At 37.2% G+C, this 23219-nt stretch overlaps 1 protein-coding gene across 1 annotated transcript in view; it reads left to right on the plus strand.

Moving 5' to 3' along the window:
- The window catches only part of LOC122806145 (inter-alpha-trypsin inhibitor heavy chain H3-like), a 1222311-nt gene that overhangs the window by 894286 nt on the left and 304806 nt on the right, over positions 1–23219 (plus strand). Inside the window, exon 13 of the mRNA XM_044076382.1 lies at positions 8734–8894. Within this exon, the coding sequence (XP_043932317.1) occupies positions 8734–8894 (161 nt within the window). The remainder of the gene's footprint in view (positions 1–8733; positions 8895–23219) is intronic.

A 23219-nucleotide genomic window follows, 5' to 3' on the forward strand; every position in this document is an offset into this window, starting at 1 on the left:
TACAGTAATTCAGGCAGTTATTACCCAGAGAATGAATGACAGTAAGAACGTCCTTCATATTTATTTATTTATTTATTTTACATTTGTTGACCGGGCTGGTCTAACTGGATATATGTCCATTTTCAGTAGAGGCCCGGGGAAAAAAGCTCCAACATAGGAAGTAGTATCATAGCATACAGTATATGCCATAGACAGATGTTACATTACATTCTTTTAGAATAGACAATACAAAAATTGTGTATTTAATTAAATGATCGACCACTGCAATATTGATGAAATGCAAACAGGAAGATTTCAAGATCATCATCACCTGGGTCTGCTTACAGATTTCACTGTGTTTCCTGACATATAATTATGCAAGAGAAGCTTTAGTGAGCCTGAGTCATGGATTTCTAAAATCCATGTTTTGGTGATTTTAAGATTTAATCAACTAACAGTCATTCTTTTGAGGATATCTTCTAAGGTCTGAAGAACAGTCATCTTTCTCCAAAGGAAAAGTCATGTAAATTTAGGTATCATCAGCATAAAAATGATGAGCTAAACTTTTTTTCTTAAGGATATCCCATCATGATAGAATACCCACTGTGAACAAAACTGGGTCTACAGTAAGTCTCCCAAGACTCCGCAATGAAGGTTGCATCTCAAAGATGCTAGGGAGGAGGTAGGCTAGTCAAGAACTGTAGCAGAAAATAGCAGCTTCATTGTACTTATTCACTCCGTGTCTTGCTAAACGTATCTTGAAGGTCCACTAGAACAAATTCTTCCTGTCTGTTTCTTTTGATGCTATGGTGCACAGCTAGAATGAGCAGTGCAAGCAAATCTTTGGCTTTCTTCTGGCCAATAAAGACAGTTGCATAAAATGCATCCTTGGGGAAGCGCACAGATTGTACTAGTGAACATGCACTTGTTTTCATCTGCATCTTATCACACATTTATCAGTGTGTCTGGCTCATAAACACATAACCTTCCAGCTGGTGTTCTGTATCCCACTCTTCTCTGAAAGGTACAGCCACAGACATCAGTCTTCTTTTTCTTGTGGAATGTGTTAAAAGCCCTGAGTCACTTGCAGCAGAGACAAGTTCCCAGGCTGTATGTCAACTGAATAACATGAAAATATTGCTTGCTTTACTTCTGTGATAGCTACTTTACTCAAGTCACAGTCACCAGTGTAGAAAATATCTCCTCAAGCAACCCATTTTAAACTGTGTTTAACTAATTACCAATGCAAGGAGCTCTGTTTCCAAACAATGCAACCTTCTTGGTGTTTATTGATTTCTTTAAGTTTATCTGCCCAGCATCATTTTGCAAGATGTATTGATAATTGTGTAGTAACTTTTCCTCTTAAAGCATTTGGGCAGTCATTGTATTTTGCTGCTTTTGACCGAAACTGAAAAAGTGGCCATGGTTCATTCCCCTTCTTAAATGGTGCAACATTTAAAGCTTAATGTTACCAAATAACCCCATAAAATCCTGACTGAGTTACTCCCAGCAGTAAACACCAAATTGTCAACAGTTGTGCAATTTCACAAAATTGCTGGCATACTATCACAATAACACAAACACTTGGTAGAGAAAATCACTTTATAAAGCAAAGCTTTCGGGCAGAACCCTTCTTCAATACTAAAACATAGCATCAAACATTTCACACTTTAAATACAGGTCATCAGTCACATGATCAGCAGCCAAAAGAAATCATGTGACAACACAAAAACAAAATAGAATACAAAATATAAAACGTATTATAAAACTTTGGAGCATAAAAGTCCATTCTATATAACATACATAATTCATGAACAATTACATCACAATTTGGTATTTTGTAGTTTAACTAGTATCGGTTTAAGGCTAACCATACTTAATAACTCATTTTACTTTTAAGTGTTTTAATTGTATGTGTTGTGCTGATATTCTCAGTAATGATAGTGACACTTTTATACATCCCACTCATGGTAATGTTTTTAAGTTTAAAGTATCAGCTACTTGCACTACATCTTCTGTGGTCTATTTGGCTACATGTGTCTCCTGTCCTTCGTTTTATGTGGGTAAGACTACCCGTAAATTGAAGGAGCATATTACTGAACATAAATCGGAGATTAGGAGATGCTATGATAAGAATGCCTTATATAAACATATATCTATTTTTGGTAATGAACATAAATTTAAGTTAGGGTGATTGACATTGTATACCATACATTAAGGGGTGGTGACATTAATAACCAGTTAGAGACTAAGGAATATGAATGGATATTGAGACTTGCTGCTGATTCACCACCAGGTTTGAACAGTATGGTTAGCCTTAAACCGATACTAGTTAAAAAATTGTGTTGTAATTGTTCATGAATTATGTATGTTATATAGAAAGGACTTTTATGCTCCAAAGTTTTATAATACGTTTTATATTTTGTATTCTATTTTGTTGTTTTGTTTTTGTGTTGTCACATGATTTCTTTTGGCTGCTGATCATGTGACTGATGACCTGTATTTAAAGTGTGAAATGTTTGATGCTATGTTTTAGTATTGAAGAAGGGTTCTGCCCGAAAGCTTTGCTTTAAAAAGTGGTTTTCTCTACCAAGTGTTTGTGTTATATCAGTTTTTGCAGCTTGTTTTTTCTTATACTATCACAATAACAATCATATCAAATTGAAATAATACAGCTTCAGTGTAATATAACTTGAGTGATACAGCCACTTTAGACACAGTCATATTTTTATATTCAATGAAATAACAAAGCAAATCTACAGAAATAATTATTAAACAAAAATAAGCCTTCTTTGCAGAATACATTTACAAACTGTAAGCAGTATGAAAGTACCCAAAAGTTTAAACAACTGTAATTATTTTTTTAGGAATAATTTTCTGTGTAATAAGAATATAATCTTTCTGCATCACTGCTACGGAAACTATTCTCAAATTGAGACATACACCAAACATGGAATAACGTATTATTCAGAAAGCTATGTACCTTATTTTTACAGTTATATTAACATTAGAAACCAATTCTCTGCTGAATGATCTCTCTAAATTTATGAGCTGAATTTATATGCAGGGTACCTCGCTGAGTCCTCCATTCCTCTGGGACAAAGCCCATCTATAGACTGTGGTGAAAGAGGGTTTCTAGTTGCCCTGATAGATTCTGTTTTGATTTATTTAGGAGGCATCCTGAAATGTTGTTGGGATGCATGGAGGCTGTGTTTTTGACTTTAGCAAGAGCATTAAGGACCTGTTCTCTTGCAATTGCTGGTAGGGGGATGGTTGTGAGTATTTCTTTGGGTGTGGTAGGAGGTGATGGGAGGGGATTTGAACTAATCTTATCAGCAAGCAGGTTTGCTATAGTTTTAGGCTGGGTGTAAGTGTTGCCACTCATAATTAACTCAGCACATTGCTGGGTGTTTCCTCTAAAGTTACAAAGATAATTTAAAAAAGCCTTATGGCTATCCTTCACCTGGGAGACTATCTTTGCCTCATAGTTTGTATTGGAAGATTTGACCAGCTCTCTAATTTGTTTGTTTAGAGAGGTGAGTGCCTTTTTGCATTGTTTTGGTTGTTCCTTCTTGGCTTTGGAGAGGATTTTTCCTTTTGTTGAATGGTGTATTTATGCTAGGGGTCCAACAAGGTGGTTTATTTTTGCCGGTAATCTTAGGTTTGACTCAGACAGGTACTGCTTCCTTTTTTCAAGGATGAATGTGGTTGTACAGTGCTTTTGTATACAGCTCAGAGTAGGCTTTAGTGTCATCCAGGTTCGGAGGGGCTTGGAAGTTTAATAATCTGTCACGTAGTTTGAGGTAACTGGCCTTAGCAAAATTCTTAACAGGTTTGGAGTTTGATGGGGGTTCTAAGTTAGTTTTAATAATAAAGGAGATCATTTTGTGGTCAGATCTTACCATGGAGGAGTTAGTGCATAGGAGGGAGCAGTATCCCCCATGTTTGTGAGCACTAAGTCTGGGGTATTTGTACCTCTAGTTGGAGAGTCAACTAGTTTATCCAGGGCATTTGCATTGATGAAGTCCAAAAACCTCCGAGCAAGTGAATTATGGGTTGCATAAGTCTCACAGTTTATAGAGGGGTATTTCAAGTCACCCATAAGCATGGTGTTAGACTGCATGTTAAGAGAGTGAGCAAAGGGAAAGTAAGGAGGTGTAAGGTATGAGTAGAAGCTTGTTCACATTTAGGGATATAGTTTATCCTGGTTGTTGAGCAAGAGCACAGACAGCTTTTAGCTAGGAAGTCTTTCAGAATGGTTTTGAAGGATGGAAGGGAGGGTATTGACCTGATGGATACAGGTAAGGAATTCTAGGCCTTAACAACATGGTACAAGTATAGGCAATGCCCAGCAAATTTGATAGGTTTGTGGACAGGCAGGAGTTTTTGGTCACTGGATCAGAATACAGATCTGAGTAAAGAATACTTCTTATGGATAATATTGCTATTTGTACAGTTTTAATAGCTTTTATTTTTCACAAAATATTTCTATTTGTTTATAGGTACATAGGTAAGGACTAAGCTAGTTGCCCTTGCAGGCCATTTTAAGCCTAGCCAATTTCCAATTTTATGCTTAAAATAATATATATATATTGTAGAATGGCCTTACCCATCTCATAGTCGACAAGTATATATTACTCATAATGGCAATAACTGGTATCATACCATAGATAATTTGAGGGACCCATGCATGCAATAAAGCATTTAGGAGCTGCATCTGTCCATTAGTAGTTCCGAGTATAGCCCTGTGGTAAATTTTCTGTTTCCCATCTGTAGATCTAAATTGTTTCTGAAAATGGACAGGGATGAACTTTGTTTTATGTGGATGAAAAATCTGTTCCATAGCAGCTGTATCCTCTGCAAAATATACCTCCAAAGAGGTTTAGATCTTAAACCAAATATTTCTGATGCCATTTGACATGTGCAATAAATCCATCAGTAACGGGTTGGAGGATGTCTTGTATGCCACACACAAGTCACCTTTTAGCAGTCTGTAGGATATGGAGTATAGTGACAGGTCTTTGAGTCAGTCCATGTAGGACACATTCAGAAGAAAATGTAGGCACTCAGGGAAATTCCAAACCCAGCTCAGAAAAAGAAGTGTTTATTGAAGACACAGAAGCACAAAACACTTATAAACGCCCAATGCACACAGTGTTTCCGTCCAGCAAAAAGACTTCATCAGATGTATCCCACAAACCCAAAGCATCATACTTTTATACAAAAACAAATGAATCCAATGACTCAGGTAGTGAATTAAAGGTAAGACACCAGGTTTAAAACAAAATGCATGGATCCAAAAAAACACTAAAAAAATTTTATATATATAAATATATATATATATATATATATATATATATATATATATATACATATATATATATATATATATATATATATACATATCTATCTATATATATATATATATATATATATATATATATATATATATATATATATATGGATCTAGGACGTTTGCTTGAGTGAGCAAACGACCGAAACCCAAATGGCCGGGCATACTTACGCGAAAGCGCTTTCATTCAAGTGTGTTCGGTTATTATGGATTTGGACGTTTGCTCACTCAAATAAACTTCCTAGGTCCATATATGTACATATATATATATATATATATATATATATATATATATATATATATATATATAAATAAATATACAATATCAAATCTATTGAAATATATCAGTGCATACACTTAGAATATGTTGTATTCATATTTAAAAAAAATCATTCATAAAAAAATATATATAAAAATATATATATAAAATACTATTGAAATTAAAATACCATTAAAACCATAATAAACAAAACTTGTTAGTGCTTCATCTATTGACCAAAGATGAATCATCACAATCTGGCAGATCTGAGTTTTAAAACAGGTGCTATAGATACAGTATCATTCAAACCAGGGAATTTGTTGGTTTCCAAAACTATCTGCCAATACAATTCCCTGTACTCAGTTTGTAATTCCCAAGGTCCACCTCTTTTGTCCATAGGTATAAATTCCAGAACAAAAAATAAAAAGGAAGCTGTAGGGCAAATAAGACTATGCCGGACACATTGTTTAGGCCTTGTATCCTTTTAGTAAGGTATCTGTGTGGTTGTTTCATTTGCATTTGTCTTGGCAGATACATGCCAAAGGGAGCAATATAATTATATATTATCAATATAATTATTGCTTGACCTAGTAAGGGCTGAGTAAAGGAGGACAATCACATCTCTAGATAAAGACACAATCCCTTTGTTTATAAGTTGTATAATATAGAAGGACTTCCTTACAACAGTAGATATGTGTTTGTCAAAGGTTAGGTCACTGTCCACATACGTTTCCAAATCCCGAATAGCTGGGTCAACTCTTAGGTACTTATTGCCAGTGTGGTAGTTCCCTTAGCTAGATAACTTTCCAAAGGATACAGTAATGCCTTTTTTGCATTTACTTTCAGATCGTGATTTTGACACCAGTTATTTATGTGAGACAAACCTACCTGCAAGACGGTTAACTCATTTGGAGATTCAGTGATTGCTCCTAGTTTGCAGTCATCTGCAAAGTTAGTCAGTCAGAGCCCTTTGGTATTGGCTTTTACTTCAGAAAAGTAGATGCCAAACAGGAGAGGTCCTAGCACAGAACCTTGGTAGAATCCATTGATGAATGATGTCTTTGTGGATGTAATTTCCCCTGTTTTGATTATCTTATGCTGAGTTCTCTTCTACGTAATCGGTTATGAAGTTTATACATATGAGCTAAGAGTATCTTTCTTTTATTTTATAGTATGTTTATACTAGGTCTCCACCGTTGGGGTTTATTCCTGAACATGGCATTGTGTTTGTGTCTTATGGGACTAATACCTCAATGCATGCTTTGGAATGGGCACAGAAATTATCTTTAACTGTAGCAGTATACATGATAGGGTCATTAAGATGAGGAGGGGGCTGACATTGTATCATGTCATCTATTAGCTGTAGTAGATCTGCTCTAGAGCAGCTACTGATGACAGAAGGTATTTTGGCAGTTCCGGGTTTACCTAATTAGTGACTGTTACTGAACACTGGTCAGGTTTGTATTTTGTCAGTTCTGGGTTTGCCTAATTAGTGATCGTTACTGAACACTGGTCAGGCTTGACCAGCGATGTGGTAACTGAAGGTGATGAGCATAGTGGAGCTATTGTGTCGAGAATCATATCCAATATTTTAGTACACTTACTTGGGACTATAACTAGTTGCTCCAAGGAGCTGGCATTAATAAAGTACATGAATCATTATGTATACATATTAGTCATTATGTAGACTTACTGGTTAATTAATGGATAGTTGAAGTTGCCCAAGAGAATAGTGCTGAGTTTGATAGGGAGGGATGCCAGTTTTAGATATTCACTTGGGCTACATTTGACATTGAGTGAGTTCAATAGTTTGCTATGAAGTGATGTGGTATGGGGGCTTATTTCCTGTGAGAAGGATATTTTGGAGTTTACGGTCATAATTCTACCTTAACTCACTGAAGCCTATAGCGCCATTTTTCTATACTTCCATTTTACACCTGTACTTCCTTTTGCTGCCCAGATATTTTTGGGTCTGGTCTCTTTAAGTTAATGACTTACCCAGGTAATAATAGGCAGCATTAGGAAGGGCAAGAGGTTATTAATAAAATGACACTAATTTTGTTGATCTAGGCTGTCCAACAGTGCAGAAATTAATCAATGTTTGACATGTATTATTTATATTTTCACAACTGAGAGATCTACATGCTATTTAGGGGTATGGTGTAAAATACCATGGCTGAAGTCAGGAAAATGAATTCCCTATGTCTGTATATATCACACTACACTAGAGATATTAATATTTGTTTGTTAGTAGTTATGAAAGTAAGCAATAATTTTATATGTACTTAAATCTGGATTTATTTATTTATTTTTGCAATATAATATATTATTGTATTAATGTAATAACTGACTATTGACTTATTGAAAAGAATCATCTTTTTTACTAAAACATTGCTGTTTGTACTTCATAGTAGATGTACTATTTACATGATATTTATTTTTCTTTGCCTTTTTTTTGTTTTTAAACTTAATTTTCTAAAAAGAAAGATACTCAGGTATGTAAGGATGTTAGCAGGCTGCTAAAAATGTGACATTACACAGTTGCTGATTGTGAATAGGTTCAGGTTGAGGTTCTGTCTTATTTGATTTATTTCTATTCAAAATGAATAGTTTAAGGTTGGGATATTGTTGTGGCTGATTTATTTCTAGTCAAAAGGTGCATTTTGCTTGTATGCAGTATCTTTTATTTTGTATTTGTTAACCAAGGTAGGGCAACAATCCACACAGGCCTGTTCATATTTGGCACTGGAGCATTGTCTGGTTAATTAACTTAGTCAAGACATGGTAGGTAAATGGAGGCTGAGGGAATCAAACCCTGGATCACAGGAAGCAGCTTAACAACCCATAGCCTTAAACATATGTGCTAACTGCCAGACTCTTGAAGATTTTAGAGTTCTAATAAAATAGTTATTGCATTCTTAACAACCATAGTTTTATATTGCAGTTTCACATTTTATTTTGGAAGAGTAAACAAGGTAGTTCCTGGATTATACTTTTAAGAAGGTAAAAGCATAAATTACAATAAACATGGAAAACTGCTGTGAAACCAATGTTGATGGGTCCTGTACATATAAATTATTTTAAACCAATCTGTGACTAATAAAATACAATTACAATGAATACATATGTATTTATGTCCCAGAATTTCAGCCAGTCCTTTACAAAAAGAACTACTAACACAAAAAGCCCTGGAGCTTTCTCTGAAGTACAACTTTGTCACATCTCTGACATCCATGGTTGTCACCAAACCAACAGAGGGTGAAGATACTCAAACTATGCTTGCTGACAAACCAAAAGATGAAGGTATGTAACTTTTTAAAGACTTTTTTTAATAAATGTCTTTATTAGATAACTTTTTTATTCTCTGTTTAAACTATGCACCAGCAGTACTACAACTGCAGGCTGATTGACAGCTAAGTATCTTTTTGTGTAGGATAATACCCAAATGATTCCTGTTGCTTAATATTTTGTGGTCCTAAATGTTTGATATATTTCAGTAGTAGGAGGTTTTTAGAAATACTGCTGGAATATCCTGACTCCTGAATTACAAAATCTACAAACATAACAGACCAGTAAAAAAATAATATCACCTAGATTTGATAAAATGAGTAAATCATTGTACAGCAGGACACTCAGTATGCTTATATTTTATTTAGCTATGAGACACCAAGTCAATTTTCTATCTGGAAGGCTATTAAATAACTTACCAGTCTGTACCTAAAGGCTATAATCTAGATTGTAAACACATTGAGTTATGAGTATCACTAAATGGAGTTGGGTTGGGGGTACCAAACACATTTCACTCAGAGGAAGGGAGAAATGAAGAATGAACAGCAGGTGCATCAGTGATCAGAGCTCAAAAGGCTCTTCATAAAGTTCAAATAAAAGAAATTGTAGATAAGCCAGAAGATAAATTTGTCTCGTTGTGGCTATCAGAACTTGATTGGTGACTAAAAGCAGAATAACATTCCTTAAAATAGGTCCAAAGGAGGTGTAGACCCAAACTTCTACATTTCTGTGTCAGTGAATAACATTAAAACTATTATTTTTTTAAACAAGAAACATCTTTATTAAATTATCACTTATGACATAGTCATAAATTTATATAAATGAAAACAAACCATATTGACATATTTGAGTCGCAAACATTATATATCACTTATAATCTTTCCAACCATTGTCAGTCAAACATTATGTAGCTCATTCAAATCCTGCCTTCTTTTAAACCTTATTCATACTCCAGAATGCATGTATTGTTTCCACATTTCCCATTTTTTCTATGTAATTTGCTCCTTCTATTTTCTAATGATCCTATTTCCATTTGTTTTAATTCGGTTACTATATTCACTACTTCTAGTACAGTTGGCTTAGAAGTTGATTTCCATTTTCTCGTAATTGCTTTTTTGGCAACCACCATAATTAGAGTCAGCAAGGCCTTACCATGTCTAGGCAATTCCGATTCTGTATCATAGCTCAAAAAAAATTATTTCCTTAGTTATACCAATTTGATCATCCAGTATTTCTGATAGCATGGTCTGCAGGGAAGTTTTAAAGTCTAAAAACACCAAAGCACAAACAGCTGACAGCAAAACAGTGCCAATAAAGGATACCCCAACAAAATTAGTAAAATCCTCGTTTAATAACAAGTAATGTCACACCGATTTAGCGTTTTTGTTTCCTATCCTGGAAACTTCATCAGAATCAGTCAGGACCCAACATATTTAAATACCTTTTACAACACAGTCATTGGTCCAAAAATAAACAATTAGCCAGTCACCATGTAACATCGAAAGACAATGCATTAACAATACTAATGATTCAATACTGGTTCAAAAACAATACTTAACAAATATGTTAATATAAACATTCTTAATAGGTTAAAATGTGTTAAAATATAACCTCCCTTGTACTTTGATGCCCTCAATTTTAAAGCCGGAGCCAGTGAATAATGATCATTTACTCTGGGATATACACAAGGATCCAAACACATTTGACAAATAAGTTCCCAGAATTCCAATCTGGTCTCCCAGTCTCCACCCCTTTCCCTGGAGTCTAACTATCTCAAGAACCCAAAACTAAAATTGGCATTTTTACACCTAGTGGAGTGTATAAACAGAGCATTAGTCTCTTTTTTTTTTCTATTGATCTCACACATGTGCTCATAAATTGTGTGTTTCAAACCACGTTCAGTCGTCCCAACGTAAAATGTGAAACAAAATAAGCAATAAACTAGGTAAACAAACTCTTTAGAGAAACAATTGAAATACCCTGTTGCACAGAATTAGATTTTTGGATTAGGTAAGCTAAATTTGGTAATATTGTCTGTAAAAGAACATTGGGGACACATTCCACACTTATAGGTCCCTTTTCTGGCCCCATCCTGAAGACAGAAGTTGGGGATTGATGACCCATTTTCAAAATATTCTTCAAATTGAGATTTCTTTTCAAGCTGAACTTTAATGGCATAGTGAACACATTTAACTTATTTGGCATAATAGCAAAACGCTTCCAGTATTTCTCTGGTTCCTCTACACAAACAGAAATTATCAGGGAGGAGCCCACCCACTTTAATTTTTACATCTGATCCCTCGTATATTCTCCTAATCAACCTTATAATTTTATAATGAAATGCATATGCTCCCATTTCCCTGCTCATAAAATCCCAGTGTACTCTGTTGAATGCTTTCTCAGCATCAAGACCTACCAACAGCAGTGGTATTTTCTTACATTCTGCTCCCTCTGGATTATCATTGCTCAAATTGTTTGTTGATTGCTGTCAAATGTTTGCCACACCTCCACAAAACCACATTAATCCTTGTCTATTAATTTTGGTATCGCCTTTGCCATTCTTTTAGCCATTATAAACATAAACACTTTAAAATCATGGTTTTGAATTGAAAAGGGCCTATATGAATCTGGATCTGATGGCTCTTTACCCTCTTTACATATTACAACCACCACCTCTTTCTTACAGGATGTTGGTGCTTCTCCTTCTCTTAAAATATCTTCCAAACTGCACAGGAATGCCATCTGTTTATTGGGACTTTCTTGTAGATTGTACATGACCATTTTTATCTCATCTCCTCCAGTCCTGTTAGTGATTGCGCCTCCTCTACCTCTAACATTGGTATATTTAATTCTTCCATAAACATTTCTATTTGTAACTTTTCTTGATTTCCATATTTCTCTGGTTTATACAGATTTTCATAAAATTTTTGAAATATTTCTAGTACCACTACAGAATCTCTTGTTATGTTCATTGTTACAGACTCTTTCAGCGTGGTGACAACCCTTTTTACTTTTTGTTGCCTGAGTTGTTGTGCTAAATGTTTGTGTGTTCTGGAGTTATCAAAAAACATTTGCTTAACAGCAGTCTTTCTAAACTCATGCATATTACTGAGGTAATCCCGTATTTTCTGTTCAGCATTCTGCAGTTGCTTCTGTTCTTGTCCTGTGAGATTCCCCCTGTTCTGCAATACTTTAACCTTTGTCACTCCCACTAAATAACTCTTTTTACTTCTTAACCATATCTCTCCTTCTTTTATTTCCACCCTATTTTTAAACTCCACTTTAATTTTTATCCCATTCTCTAGCTTTATTTTCAGAAATGCCTATCTTCTTTAATAACTTCTGAATAATTTCTACTACCCATTCCTGAAATTCCTCTTATTTCAACAAATAGGTAAGAAAGTGCCCATGTCTCATTGTTATTTCATTACCCTGCATTTTTATTTTAGTTATTAATGACGTGTGATCTGAATTACTTATTGGATGCTTATCAAAACTTTCAATTCAATGCACATATTCCTGTAAAGTATAAGTTCTGTCTACCCTAGCCCAGTGTTGGTATCTTGGGAGCAGGGACATCGGGAGGCATACTGACTGTACGCATTTCAGTACAGTGTTTGCGTGGAGGGGGTAGCATAAGGCAGGCACTAGGATCTAAGAGAAAAAGCTAAAGTTGTGTCTTCTCCTTTAAGGAGGGTCATGTGTGCGTCGTATGCACGCTAACACGGATGTAAGCATATTTTTTCACTTGCGCGAGCAATTTAAAATAGTCGCTTCATTGAGACAGAAGGTAAGTACGTAAAATTAATGGTTTATGTGTGTGTGTGTGTGTGTGTGTGTGTGTGTGTGTGTGTGTGTGTGTGTGTATGCATGTGTGCGTGTGTGTGTGTGTGTGTGTGTGTGTGTGTGTGTGTGTGTGTGTGTGTGTGTGTGTGTGTGTGTCTGAGAGAGAGTTGCTTACAAATCCCTTGGACGACAACCTTTTTTTCTGATGAAGTGGCTTCTTTTGTGCTTAAGAAGTAATTTGCACAAATAGGATAGCACTTTCTTTTCATCAATATTTTACTGTAGTTGTTACATATAACATGAATTTCCTCTCTGTTGTATTCCATTCTAGTCTATTATTTTCATTCAGGTTTATTTTTAAAATCTCAGTGGTTTATAATATGTAAAATAAGACAACAAAAGTCACTTTTACATGACCAAGTCTGCATGACAAAGTAGCCATATAGATCACGCATGACTTGTAAAAACTAAATGAATGAGTTAATGAATATAAAATTTGGTGTACGCATAGCAAAAATGCGAAGAAGTAGCCATGGAAAAAATACAGGAAGTATGCTGATGAAGTAGATATAGACATACAAACAACATGATTAGTAAACGTGACTACACACACATGCTGGGCAGAAACATGTTATCATGAGCACAGTTATTTTGCCTGGTGCCTTTAGTGGATGACCGTAGGTGCTGCATACAAGGTCAGTAATCTGAATAATATGTTACAGTATGTAGTATGTTATATTTAACAATGAAAATATGTGGTAGAAGTTAAAGGAGATGGAGGGGTTATGATGCATATTAGTAAAGCTGGGGGATTGAAAATTAAAATACTTGTGCAAAGTGTACCTCAGGTTAAGAAATACTGATTTCCTAGGTTGTATATCTTGAGCTTGCATTTAAAGGTTACAAGTGCATTATACTTCACTCATAGAAGTCCTGGGAAATTCTAGTGTTTGATGATGGCTGCAGCAAATGACCATAGTATGACAACTCTTTTTAATCTCACAACTATAAGCAGGAGAAAAAAGGACAGGTAAGAGGGTTGGTCCTAGAGGTACAGAAAATGTTCATTATTTTAACAGTGAAACATTTGCAAAGAATAGCAAGACTGTTGTCAAAGAAGAGGCAAATGAGATGGTCATCAATCATGCATTGCTTCGGGTGATTATAGTATTTACACAAAGCTGCTGATCTTGTGTTATGCCTGCTGTGAAAGTGTGAATATCTATACCTTAGCTGAGTTAGACATTACTATAGATGAAGAAGGCATGGATATGGTTTATGCTATTTTTCAATAGGAGGTACACACTAAAAGCAACTAAAATGAGTGTAGAAACAGTATGAAAGGCATACTGAATGTCTTAACTAAAATGCAGTATTCATTGTATATGCAATGCTGTAAGCATTCATATTGTACTCAAAACTTCACCAGTCATTAATATAAACACTATATTCTACATTTTAATAACTACTAACACTGATATTTTATTTGTTACAACCAATGAGAATGTTCATCCAATTAACTTCTTAATGATTTCCCAAGTTTCATGGTAGCATATATTCAAATTTCCCATTGTTTTAAAAGCACAGTAAGCTATCTTTGTCTACACAGGCATTAATTTTAACCTCTGTTTTAAACAATCAAAAAACAGCATAATACAGTATCCTGTTTTGCATAAACATTAATTTTCAGCCTCTGTTTTAAGCAAAACAGGACATTTATTGTAAAGACTACATGTTAAATGTGCTCCAAAGTATACTGCCTAGCTGATTTCATGTATAAAAAGCAATGCACCACATCATTCTCTATCTGATTTATGTAAGTGCCTGTAATACCATCTATTTAAACCTCTGGTCAGTTCATATATAGGTTCATAAGTTAACAGGAGGTTACTGCTAATGGCCAGAGGACCTTTACAAGCCAAGACACAAACCGGCCAGCACTCAAATGCTGGTTCAAAATGAAGAAATACTTTATTTTATCAGCCCAATTCAAAAAAGACCTGAACTGGGCTGATGAAATAAAGTATTTCTTCAGTTTGAACCACCATTTGAGTGCAGTTTTTTGGAGTTTGTCTTGTTGTTTTGTGGGCCGCTGCACTTGCCGTATGAGTGGAAGACTTGTTTTGGCTTTACAAGCCTAACCATATGAAAACCCCAAGTACCCTAGTTGACCATAATTAGATGATCGTTGTTTGCAGAGTGACACGATAATCAGCAGTGAGTACCCCTGCCCATGAAGGCCATAAGTCCCACCCCAGGGGAATTTGTGTTTTTTCATCCAATTGTCAAGGTTGCCCATAAACGGGGTCATTGAGGTGCACTGCTTCACATGACGAGGGAGCTTATTCCAGAGGAGTGGCAATCTCTGGGAGACATATCTGTCTCTTGCCCAAAGTCTATTAATGTCATAGGCTAGGTTGAGATCTCTGGAGTGAGTGACTCGTGTTCCATTTGATTTCCAGATGTGCAGCATTTCCACTAGGGCAGGGTTAGAAACTGCTCTGTAGGCCAGGCACAGGTCACCTCTCAGCAGCCTGCATGATACAGAGTACAGTGACAGGGCTTTCAGTCTTTCCATATAGGTCATGTCTTGGAGGCCCTGAATTCTCTTGGTTAGAAACCTCTGTGGTCTCTCCAGCTGCTGCAGGTGTATGGTGAGGTACATACAGAAGGGAGCATTACACTCAATCAGTGGTCTGATAAGGGCTGAGTACAGCGGAGTAATGACCTCCCTGGTCTTGGATGTGATGTCCTCATTTATGAAATGAGCTGTGTAGAAGGCTTTCCTTACTACTGTGGATGCAGGTGATGAAAGTTAGATTGCTATCAACCTGCATTCCCAAGTCACGCACCACTGTGTTTGAGCTTAGAGAGGTGCTGTCTATATCATAACTAAGAGGGGCTACTTCTCTGCCAAAGGGGATAATGAGGCATTTTTTTGCATTTAATTTCAGTCCATGGCCTTGGCACTAATTGTTTCTCTGTGTCAGTCCCTTTTGTAATTTGTTGATGTCACTGGGGGACTCTATCATTGTGTCCAATTTACAGGTGTCTGCAAACTTAGTAAACCACAGGCCATCAACATTTGACTGGACTTCAGAAAAATAAATTCCAAGCAGTAGAGGGCCCAGTAAAGATCTCTGTAATGCACCACTGGTAACTGGTCTACTGGTGGAGGTTAATTTCCCAAAATTGAGTGTGCATTCTGTATAAAAGCCAGTTTGCTACCTATCTATTGACAAATGGGTTGATACCCATCTGGGAGAGTTTCTCAATGATTCCTGAGTGAGGAATTGTGTCAAACACCTTGGCCAAATCAAGAAAGGCAGTGCGTACTGCTTTACCCTTATCCAGGGCTTTGGTGACTTTCTCAAAAAAGTTCACCAGGTTTAATAAGCAAGATCTACCCCTGACAAAACCAAACTGGGTTGGGTAAATAGTCTGAAGGTTGCCTATGCCCTGGTTGATAAGATCCATGGCAATTCTTTCCATGGCCTTGCAGATGTCTGGTTGGGCTAATGGGTCTATAGTTCCTGCAGTCAGTTGATGGACCCCCTTTGTGCAAAGGGATTACTGTTGCTGCAGCACAAAACCAGTTCTCAGGCTGTGGTTAAAGAGACAGCTAAGTGGTTCTGCTAGGCCTTGTTTTAGACTGTTTAGTATGCAGCCTCAGATGTTATCTGGTCTCATATAGACCGTATCTTTGTCCTTAGAGACCTCTTGAATGATCTGTCCTTTGGAGATACATGGTAGAAAACAGGTGTCAGAAATGCTATGGGGTATAGCTGGTGGGGGCAAAGGGGTGAAACTGTCACTAAATCTGTCAGCCAGCAGGTTGGCAATTTTTTCAGGTTCAGTGTGAGTGCTGCCATCCACTATAAGTTCCGCACACAGATGGGTATTCCCTTTAAGGTTTCAGACGTAACTAAAGAATGCCTTATGATTATCTTTAGTTAGGGATGCCAGTCTAGTCTTGTAACTTGCTTTAGAGGACATTACAAGGTTTCTGATTTACTTTTTTAGGCTGCGTAGGGTAATATTCCTTTGCTGAGTATGTTCCTTCTTGTTCTTAGAAATCAGTTTCTTTCTTTCGTTATATAACTTATTTATACTTGCAGTCCACCAGGGTGGCTTATTTTTGTGAGAGCACCCGGTTTTAGTCCTGTCAAGTACTGCTGAGTCAATACATTTGCTTAAGTGGCTATATAGGGCAATTGTGTACTTCTCCACATAGGAATTGTTGTTGCCTGTGTTAGCAGGGGCTTTGAAACCATTTACACCATCGCTTAGGAGGTGATAGTTTGTTTTGGAAAAAAAAAAGTTTTTTTTGATCCTTTAGGAGTGTTAGGTCTGATCTTTACTTCAAATGAGATATAATTATGATCTGACTTAACTAGGGAGGGCAGCACACTGGGGGTAGTGCAGTAGCCCCCCATGGTGGTACGTAATAGGTCTAGGACATTTGAGCCCCTTGTCGGGGTGCAGACTAACTGGTCCAGTGCATTTGAGTTAAAAAAGTGCAAGAACCTCGGTGCAGTCATGTTTGTGTTCATGTAAGCCACTCACTCAGTGGATGGGTAGTTGAAGTCTCCCGTGACCAAGTTGTTTGGCTGTATACTGAGTGATTTAAGCAAGTCCAGGTAGGTAGTGTGTTTATCTGGTTCATGGTGGGGACTTGCAGCTAGCTATGATGTGGTATGGTGTTTTGTCTGTAGTTATTTGGACCTGGTGTAGCTCAAGAGAGTCATACAGCTTCACCAGTCACGAGGTGTATTTGGATTTAATGAAAATGGATGCACCTTCATCTTTAGTTCTTTCATGCTTGTTTTTGAGTCGGAATGGGTGGAAGGCATTTATTCCTGCATGGCCAGGGTACTCTCTATGACTTTGAACCAAGTCTCAGTCACTGTACAGATTTCTGCATCTTCCAAGGTGAGGAATGCTTTCAGGGAGTGCAGCTTACTGTTTCTAACATTAAAAAGCATGACCTTGAGTTTGTCTCTAGAGTTTTGTTCTTTTGACATAGCCTAAAAAAGGCTCTATGGGGGAGGCAAGCATCTTCACCAATATCCTAAAGCTTTGAGGAGACAGGTGATTGCCATTTCTAGTGAAGCATCGAGGCTTGTCGACTATGTCATCCCAGGCTGACAGATACTGGATCCAATTGGAGTGACACCAGAAGCTAAGCCAATTGTAAAAAATCAATTATTTTTTGTCTGTACTGTGGCATGATCCTAGGTGAAGTTAGAATGCTGCTTAGTGCTAGGGCCATACCTGCCTAGCACACATAATATGCGAGCTCTATCATGTCTGTCTTCATATAGTCCAGAGAGGTATGTCTCAAATCATTCACTCCAATATTTTATTTATTTTATTTTTATTTTATTTTACATTTGTTGACCGGGATAGTCCGACTGGATACATGTCCATTTTCAGCGGAGGCCCGGGGAGAAAAGCTCCACATAGGTACAAGACAATATAGTTACAATACAATAAAATAAAATGAAAGAAAAGAAAAAAAGCAAAATACAAGTTACATAAAAATTAGTTACTATAACCTAACAGTTTAACTACAGTTCATAATACAGTTCATTAAAGTAGTGCAGTAGGTACTTTAGACAGTTATAAAATATGGTTACAGTGGTGAACAGTTAGTAAGCAAATGGATTACATGTCCCCTCTCTAGGTTGTCCTAATATATTTGGATTAGCTATGAAAAGAAGTGAGACCTTTGTCTAACAAATGGCATCTAATCTGGATATACACATGGGCAGAGCCAGTGCACCTTAAAATGTTGTTTTAGAGTCTTTTTAAATTGTCCAAGGGAGGAAATTAGCCTAAGGTTGTTGGGGAGGGAGTTCCATAGCTTTCCAGTGGTGTTGGCGAAGAGAGCTTCACCACCCATATTGTTGGATTTGGTGGTGTGGACAAGGAGTCTGTTAGAGGAGCGAAGGCAGCTTAAATTGGAGTAAGGAATTATTATATTGCTCAGTGCAGGGGTTTTGTCAGGTTGTTTAATGATGTTAAATGCTTCTGTGAGTTGGTTCATCTTGAGAAGATTGGGTAGTTCTAACCAGTCAAGTTTTTTCAGATTAAGACAATGATGCGTTCTAAAGTGCAATCCAGTTACAAATCTGGCAATGTGATTATAGGAAACAGAGAGTTTGTTCAAATCACATTTGTTAAGGTAGGAAAGCACAGGAGAGGCATATAGAAGAGTAGAGAGAAGGTGAGTACAAGCAATGGCTAGTTTTGCAATAGGGGTTAGAAAGTTCTTTATTCTGTATAAGAGTCCAAGTTTCTTATTTACTGTCTTAATGGTTTGGTTGATATGTATGTCAAATCTAAGTTTGTTGTCTATGACAACTCCTAATAGTTTTGTATAGGAGTCGGGTGAGATGATGGTACCATTATTAGATTGTATAGTGAGATGTGTGGGAGGAGGGGCAGAAGTGGGGAAAAAGAGAAGCAATTTCTTTTTATTTGGGTTTAGGATAAGTTTACGCTCTGCGAGCCATTTTTCAACTGTAATAAAGCAGAGTTGGGTGGCTACTTGTAGATTGGATAGAGAGACATCAGAGCAAATTAGGGTTGAGTCATCTGCATATTGGATACAGGTGGCTTCGGGGATGACTGAATGTAGTTCGTTTATGAAGACTGAGAAAAGAAGAGGTCCTAGTATAGAGCCTTGGGGAACTCCTATGGTATTTGGTAACAGGTGTGAGAGCTTATTTTGCCACTGGACTGCTTGTTGTCTACCGGAGAGGTAAGCATGGAACCAATTGAGAGCTGAGTTATCTAGGTAAAGGGTTTCCAATGTATGGAGAAGTAACTGGTGATTTACCATGTCAAAGGCTTTTGACAAGTCCAGAAAGAGGGCAGAGGATATTTTTTTATTATTCCGGTTTTGGTTAATTGTATCAGTAAAGGAGATGAGAGCGGTGGTCGTACTGTGGTGAGGTCTGAAACCATGCTGGGATTTGGTCATAAGATTGTTCTGGGTGAGATAGTGAATAAGTTATTTGTGGACACATCTTTCCATAATTTTGGCTAGCGGTGACAGTATGGCTATTGGTCTATAGTTCGATAGTTCTGTGGATGCGCTACCTTTATGGAGCGGAATGACATAAGATATTTTCCATATTGAAGGGATTGTGGCCTCGGTTATGGTTCTATTAATCAGAATTGATATAGGATAGGCTATGACATCTGCAGCTATTTACAGGTATTCAGCCGGAAGTAGGTCTGCAGAAAGGGTAGTTGCTTTTAGTTTCTTCAGTAAGGCTCTGATAAAGGATGTAGAGATGGGCTGAAAGTTAAAAGAGGGAAGTGAATTTCCTACAGTGTTTTTAAGGGAAGAGGAAGAGGGAAGTAGTTGGTTGGCTAAAGACTGAATAGTCTCAGTAAAGAAAGAATTGAAAGTATTTGCTATTTCTTCTGGGTTTTTACCAATAAGTGTCCCAGGGGTAGGAGTTGAAGATTTGCCTAAATGGAGGAGGTTATTTAAACCTGTCCAAAACTTCTGGGGGTTATTTTGGTGTTTATGTTGCAGGTGGCAAAAGTAGTTTTTTTTGTCCAGGGTGATGGCTTTTTTCGTCTCATTTCTCAGTTGTTGGAATTTGATACAATCTAGAGGTGCCTTAGTAGTCCACCATTTGTCCCATGCCTTATTTCTAAGTTTGATTTTAGATTTGGACTCTCTTGTTAACCAGGGTGCTATCCGTACCTTAGTTCTGACCTGTCATTTAGGGGCATGAGAGTCAAGTATCTTAAGGAATGTATCAGAAAAGAGAGACACACCCTCATCAAGGGGGAGGGATTTTAGCTTAGACCAGTTGCAGGATTTGAGTTCAGTTATAAATTTTGTTGAATCAAAGTTTTTTTTGTTTCTGACAAGCCTGTGTATGGGCAGGGTTGTACTAGTAATTTTATCTTTTATTATGAATGTGACTAGATGATCACTAAGTTCATTAGGGAGAGTCCCAGTTATATACTTATGGGTGTGACTATTAGTTAGTATCCAATCAAGAATACTCTCTTTTTGGTTTGCATTTCCTAACCTAGTAGTAGAGGCTATATTTTGGGAGAATCCATGAAGGTTTATAGGAATAGGATTTGAGTATGAGGAACATTGAGTCCAGTCAATGTTGACATCGCCTAGAACAATAGTTTCTTGAGGGTAGTTAGTAGCTATCCAGTTGAGAATATTCTCCATTGTTTCTAAGTTGTTCCCTGGTGGAATATAGATTGCAATTAGATTTATGCTTTTTTGGTTGTTTAAACATAATTTTAGAGCTAGTATTTCTGCATTTGAGACCTGAGGTGGTTGGATAGGATTCCTTATGATATTAAGCGTACTTCTGTGCAAGACAGCTATACCACCGCCCCTTTTTTTTATGCGATCTACCCTAAATATATTATACCCAGGTGGCAGGATCTCAGTGTCTTTAGTAGCTGGTTTGAGCCATGTTTCTGATAAACACATAATGTCAGGGAGGTAGGTAGCTAACATGGCATGTAGATTATGTAACTTATTGTTTATGCTTCTTATGTTTAGGTGGCAAATGAGAAGGGAATTGGTAGACCTGTGAGATAAGGTTAAGCTTGTAGAGTCAGGGGTAGGGGATGGGCCTGGATTCGGGTGTATGTCACCATCGTTAGTTATATGTACTATGACAATATGTACTATGACAAAGTCATAGCAGTAATTGCTGCTGAGTGACTTGAGTGCGTGCATGATTTAGCAGATCTTGGCACCCAACAGGCAGCTGACTATGACCTTCTCCTTGTCCTGCCCAGTGAGAGGGACATCTGTGTGTCTCACAATTGAGTCACCTATGACTAGGAAATTTGGTTTTGAAGTGTTTTACCTTAGGGCCTTGATTGTTGAGATACTGTTATATGTGTTAGTATGTGTACTGGTGTGTACCAGTATGTGAGGCTTGTCTGCGTTTGGAAGGTCTCTGGTCTTTTGGTAAGCTTTTACTGAGTACCACCGCTTATGCGGGGTTTATGTGTCTTGACTTTATCTTGTGTAAGAGGAAAGGTATGTGAACTGACAGCCTTTTTGATGCGTTGTTTATTGTTATGTGAGAGGACTGATTCAAGTTTCATGGTATAGTGACATCTCTTGCATACTGTATTTGTTTGCTTTAAGAACAGGTGGTTGTCAGTACACACGAGGCAGTTGCTACATTACCTCAGGATACCCATGTCAATCAGGCTGGCTGGAGAAACGTTAGGAACTGATTGTCCATAGCAGAAGGTAATTCCTGGTTTGTGGGAGGGTAAAAGATCAGCTATTGCTCTGGGATTAGCAAGAGGACTTAACACTATATAGGATTAGTGAAGAAAGTAGGACGATGCTTGACAGTGCTTAGCTGAGCTGTCTGCAGTGCAGCGGTGCACAACCGAGTTGCCCGAAGAGCAGCAAGGAAGCCTGAGAGGCTTTCACTGAGTGTTGTTCAGGGAAAAAATGTGATTCTAGGTGTTTGCATCTATACAAGGTTCCGCTAACCCCCAATGCACTGTGTGCAGCTATGAGCAAACACGGTGCTTAAATACAAATGAATTTAAACAGTTCTAATACAATCTACCAATAGAAAAGCCCCTCACAAAGCCTTTATTTCAGCAATCTCCAACTCATATGGGTTCTGAGCTACATACTTCTGCCACAAGGGTACAAGGGGGCCTCTTAATGTAAGATGGCTGGTTTTAGTGATTAAGTGATACCAAACAGTCTAGATTCAGCAAGGCTGATTCTAGCCTGTGCTATTTAAGGCAGATGCAGCAAAATATACAAGTGCAGAATGAATGAGTCACAGCAGCAAAAACAGTATAAAAAAGCAATAGTTCAGTGAAATACAGCACACAAGTGCAAAAAACAGGTTCCCTATTATATGATCGAAGACACATTCTTTCGAATGCGTCTTGATCGAACTTGAAAGCACGAAATGGCAAAATACCAAAACGGCATATCAGCAAATACCTTGGCCACGTTCGTTATTTTCCATTTTTGTCACTGTAATGCGATCTCAGAGTTGGTATATTTAAGTAGGGGGGTTACATCGGTGGGGGTGAAGCCCCCCCCCACTTTATGTAATGTTTTAAAGTTTTTTTTTTCTTTTTTGGAACAGCAATTTTTTTCCCTGGTAAAGAAATCTCTGTTCTAAGTGTTCGGGATTGTAGGCTTTCATTACATGGGGTCGATAAATCAGCGTTTGCTTTTTTAAGCATTTGCTGATTTAATATAGACCCAAAACAGGCTTAAATTCTACTTATTTGTTGAAGATTTCAGTGGATGTCATGGATTCTCTTAAATGTACTTCAGATCTCTGGCTAAGAATGCCAAACTCTGAGCAGCTCCGGCAAACTGAGAGCAAATCCATGCAAATACAGTGCTTAAATAGAAACAAATTTAAACAGTTCTAACACAATCTGCCAATAGAAAAGCAACTCACAGAGCCTTTATTCCAGCAATCTCCAACTCAGATGCAAAATGCATAATTTGTAATGCAAACAATATACAACTCACTGGATATCCCTGTCTTACAC

The sequence above is a fragment of the Protopterus annectens genome, chromosome 7.part0 (assembly GCF_019279795.1).
Source record: "Protopterus annectens isolate FY-2018-M chromosome 7.part0, PAN1.0, whole genome shotgun sequence".
Lineage (NCBI taxonomy): Eukaryota > Metazoa > Chordata > Ceratodontiformes > Protopteridae > Protopterus > Protopterus annectens.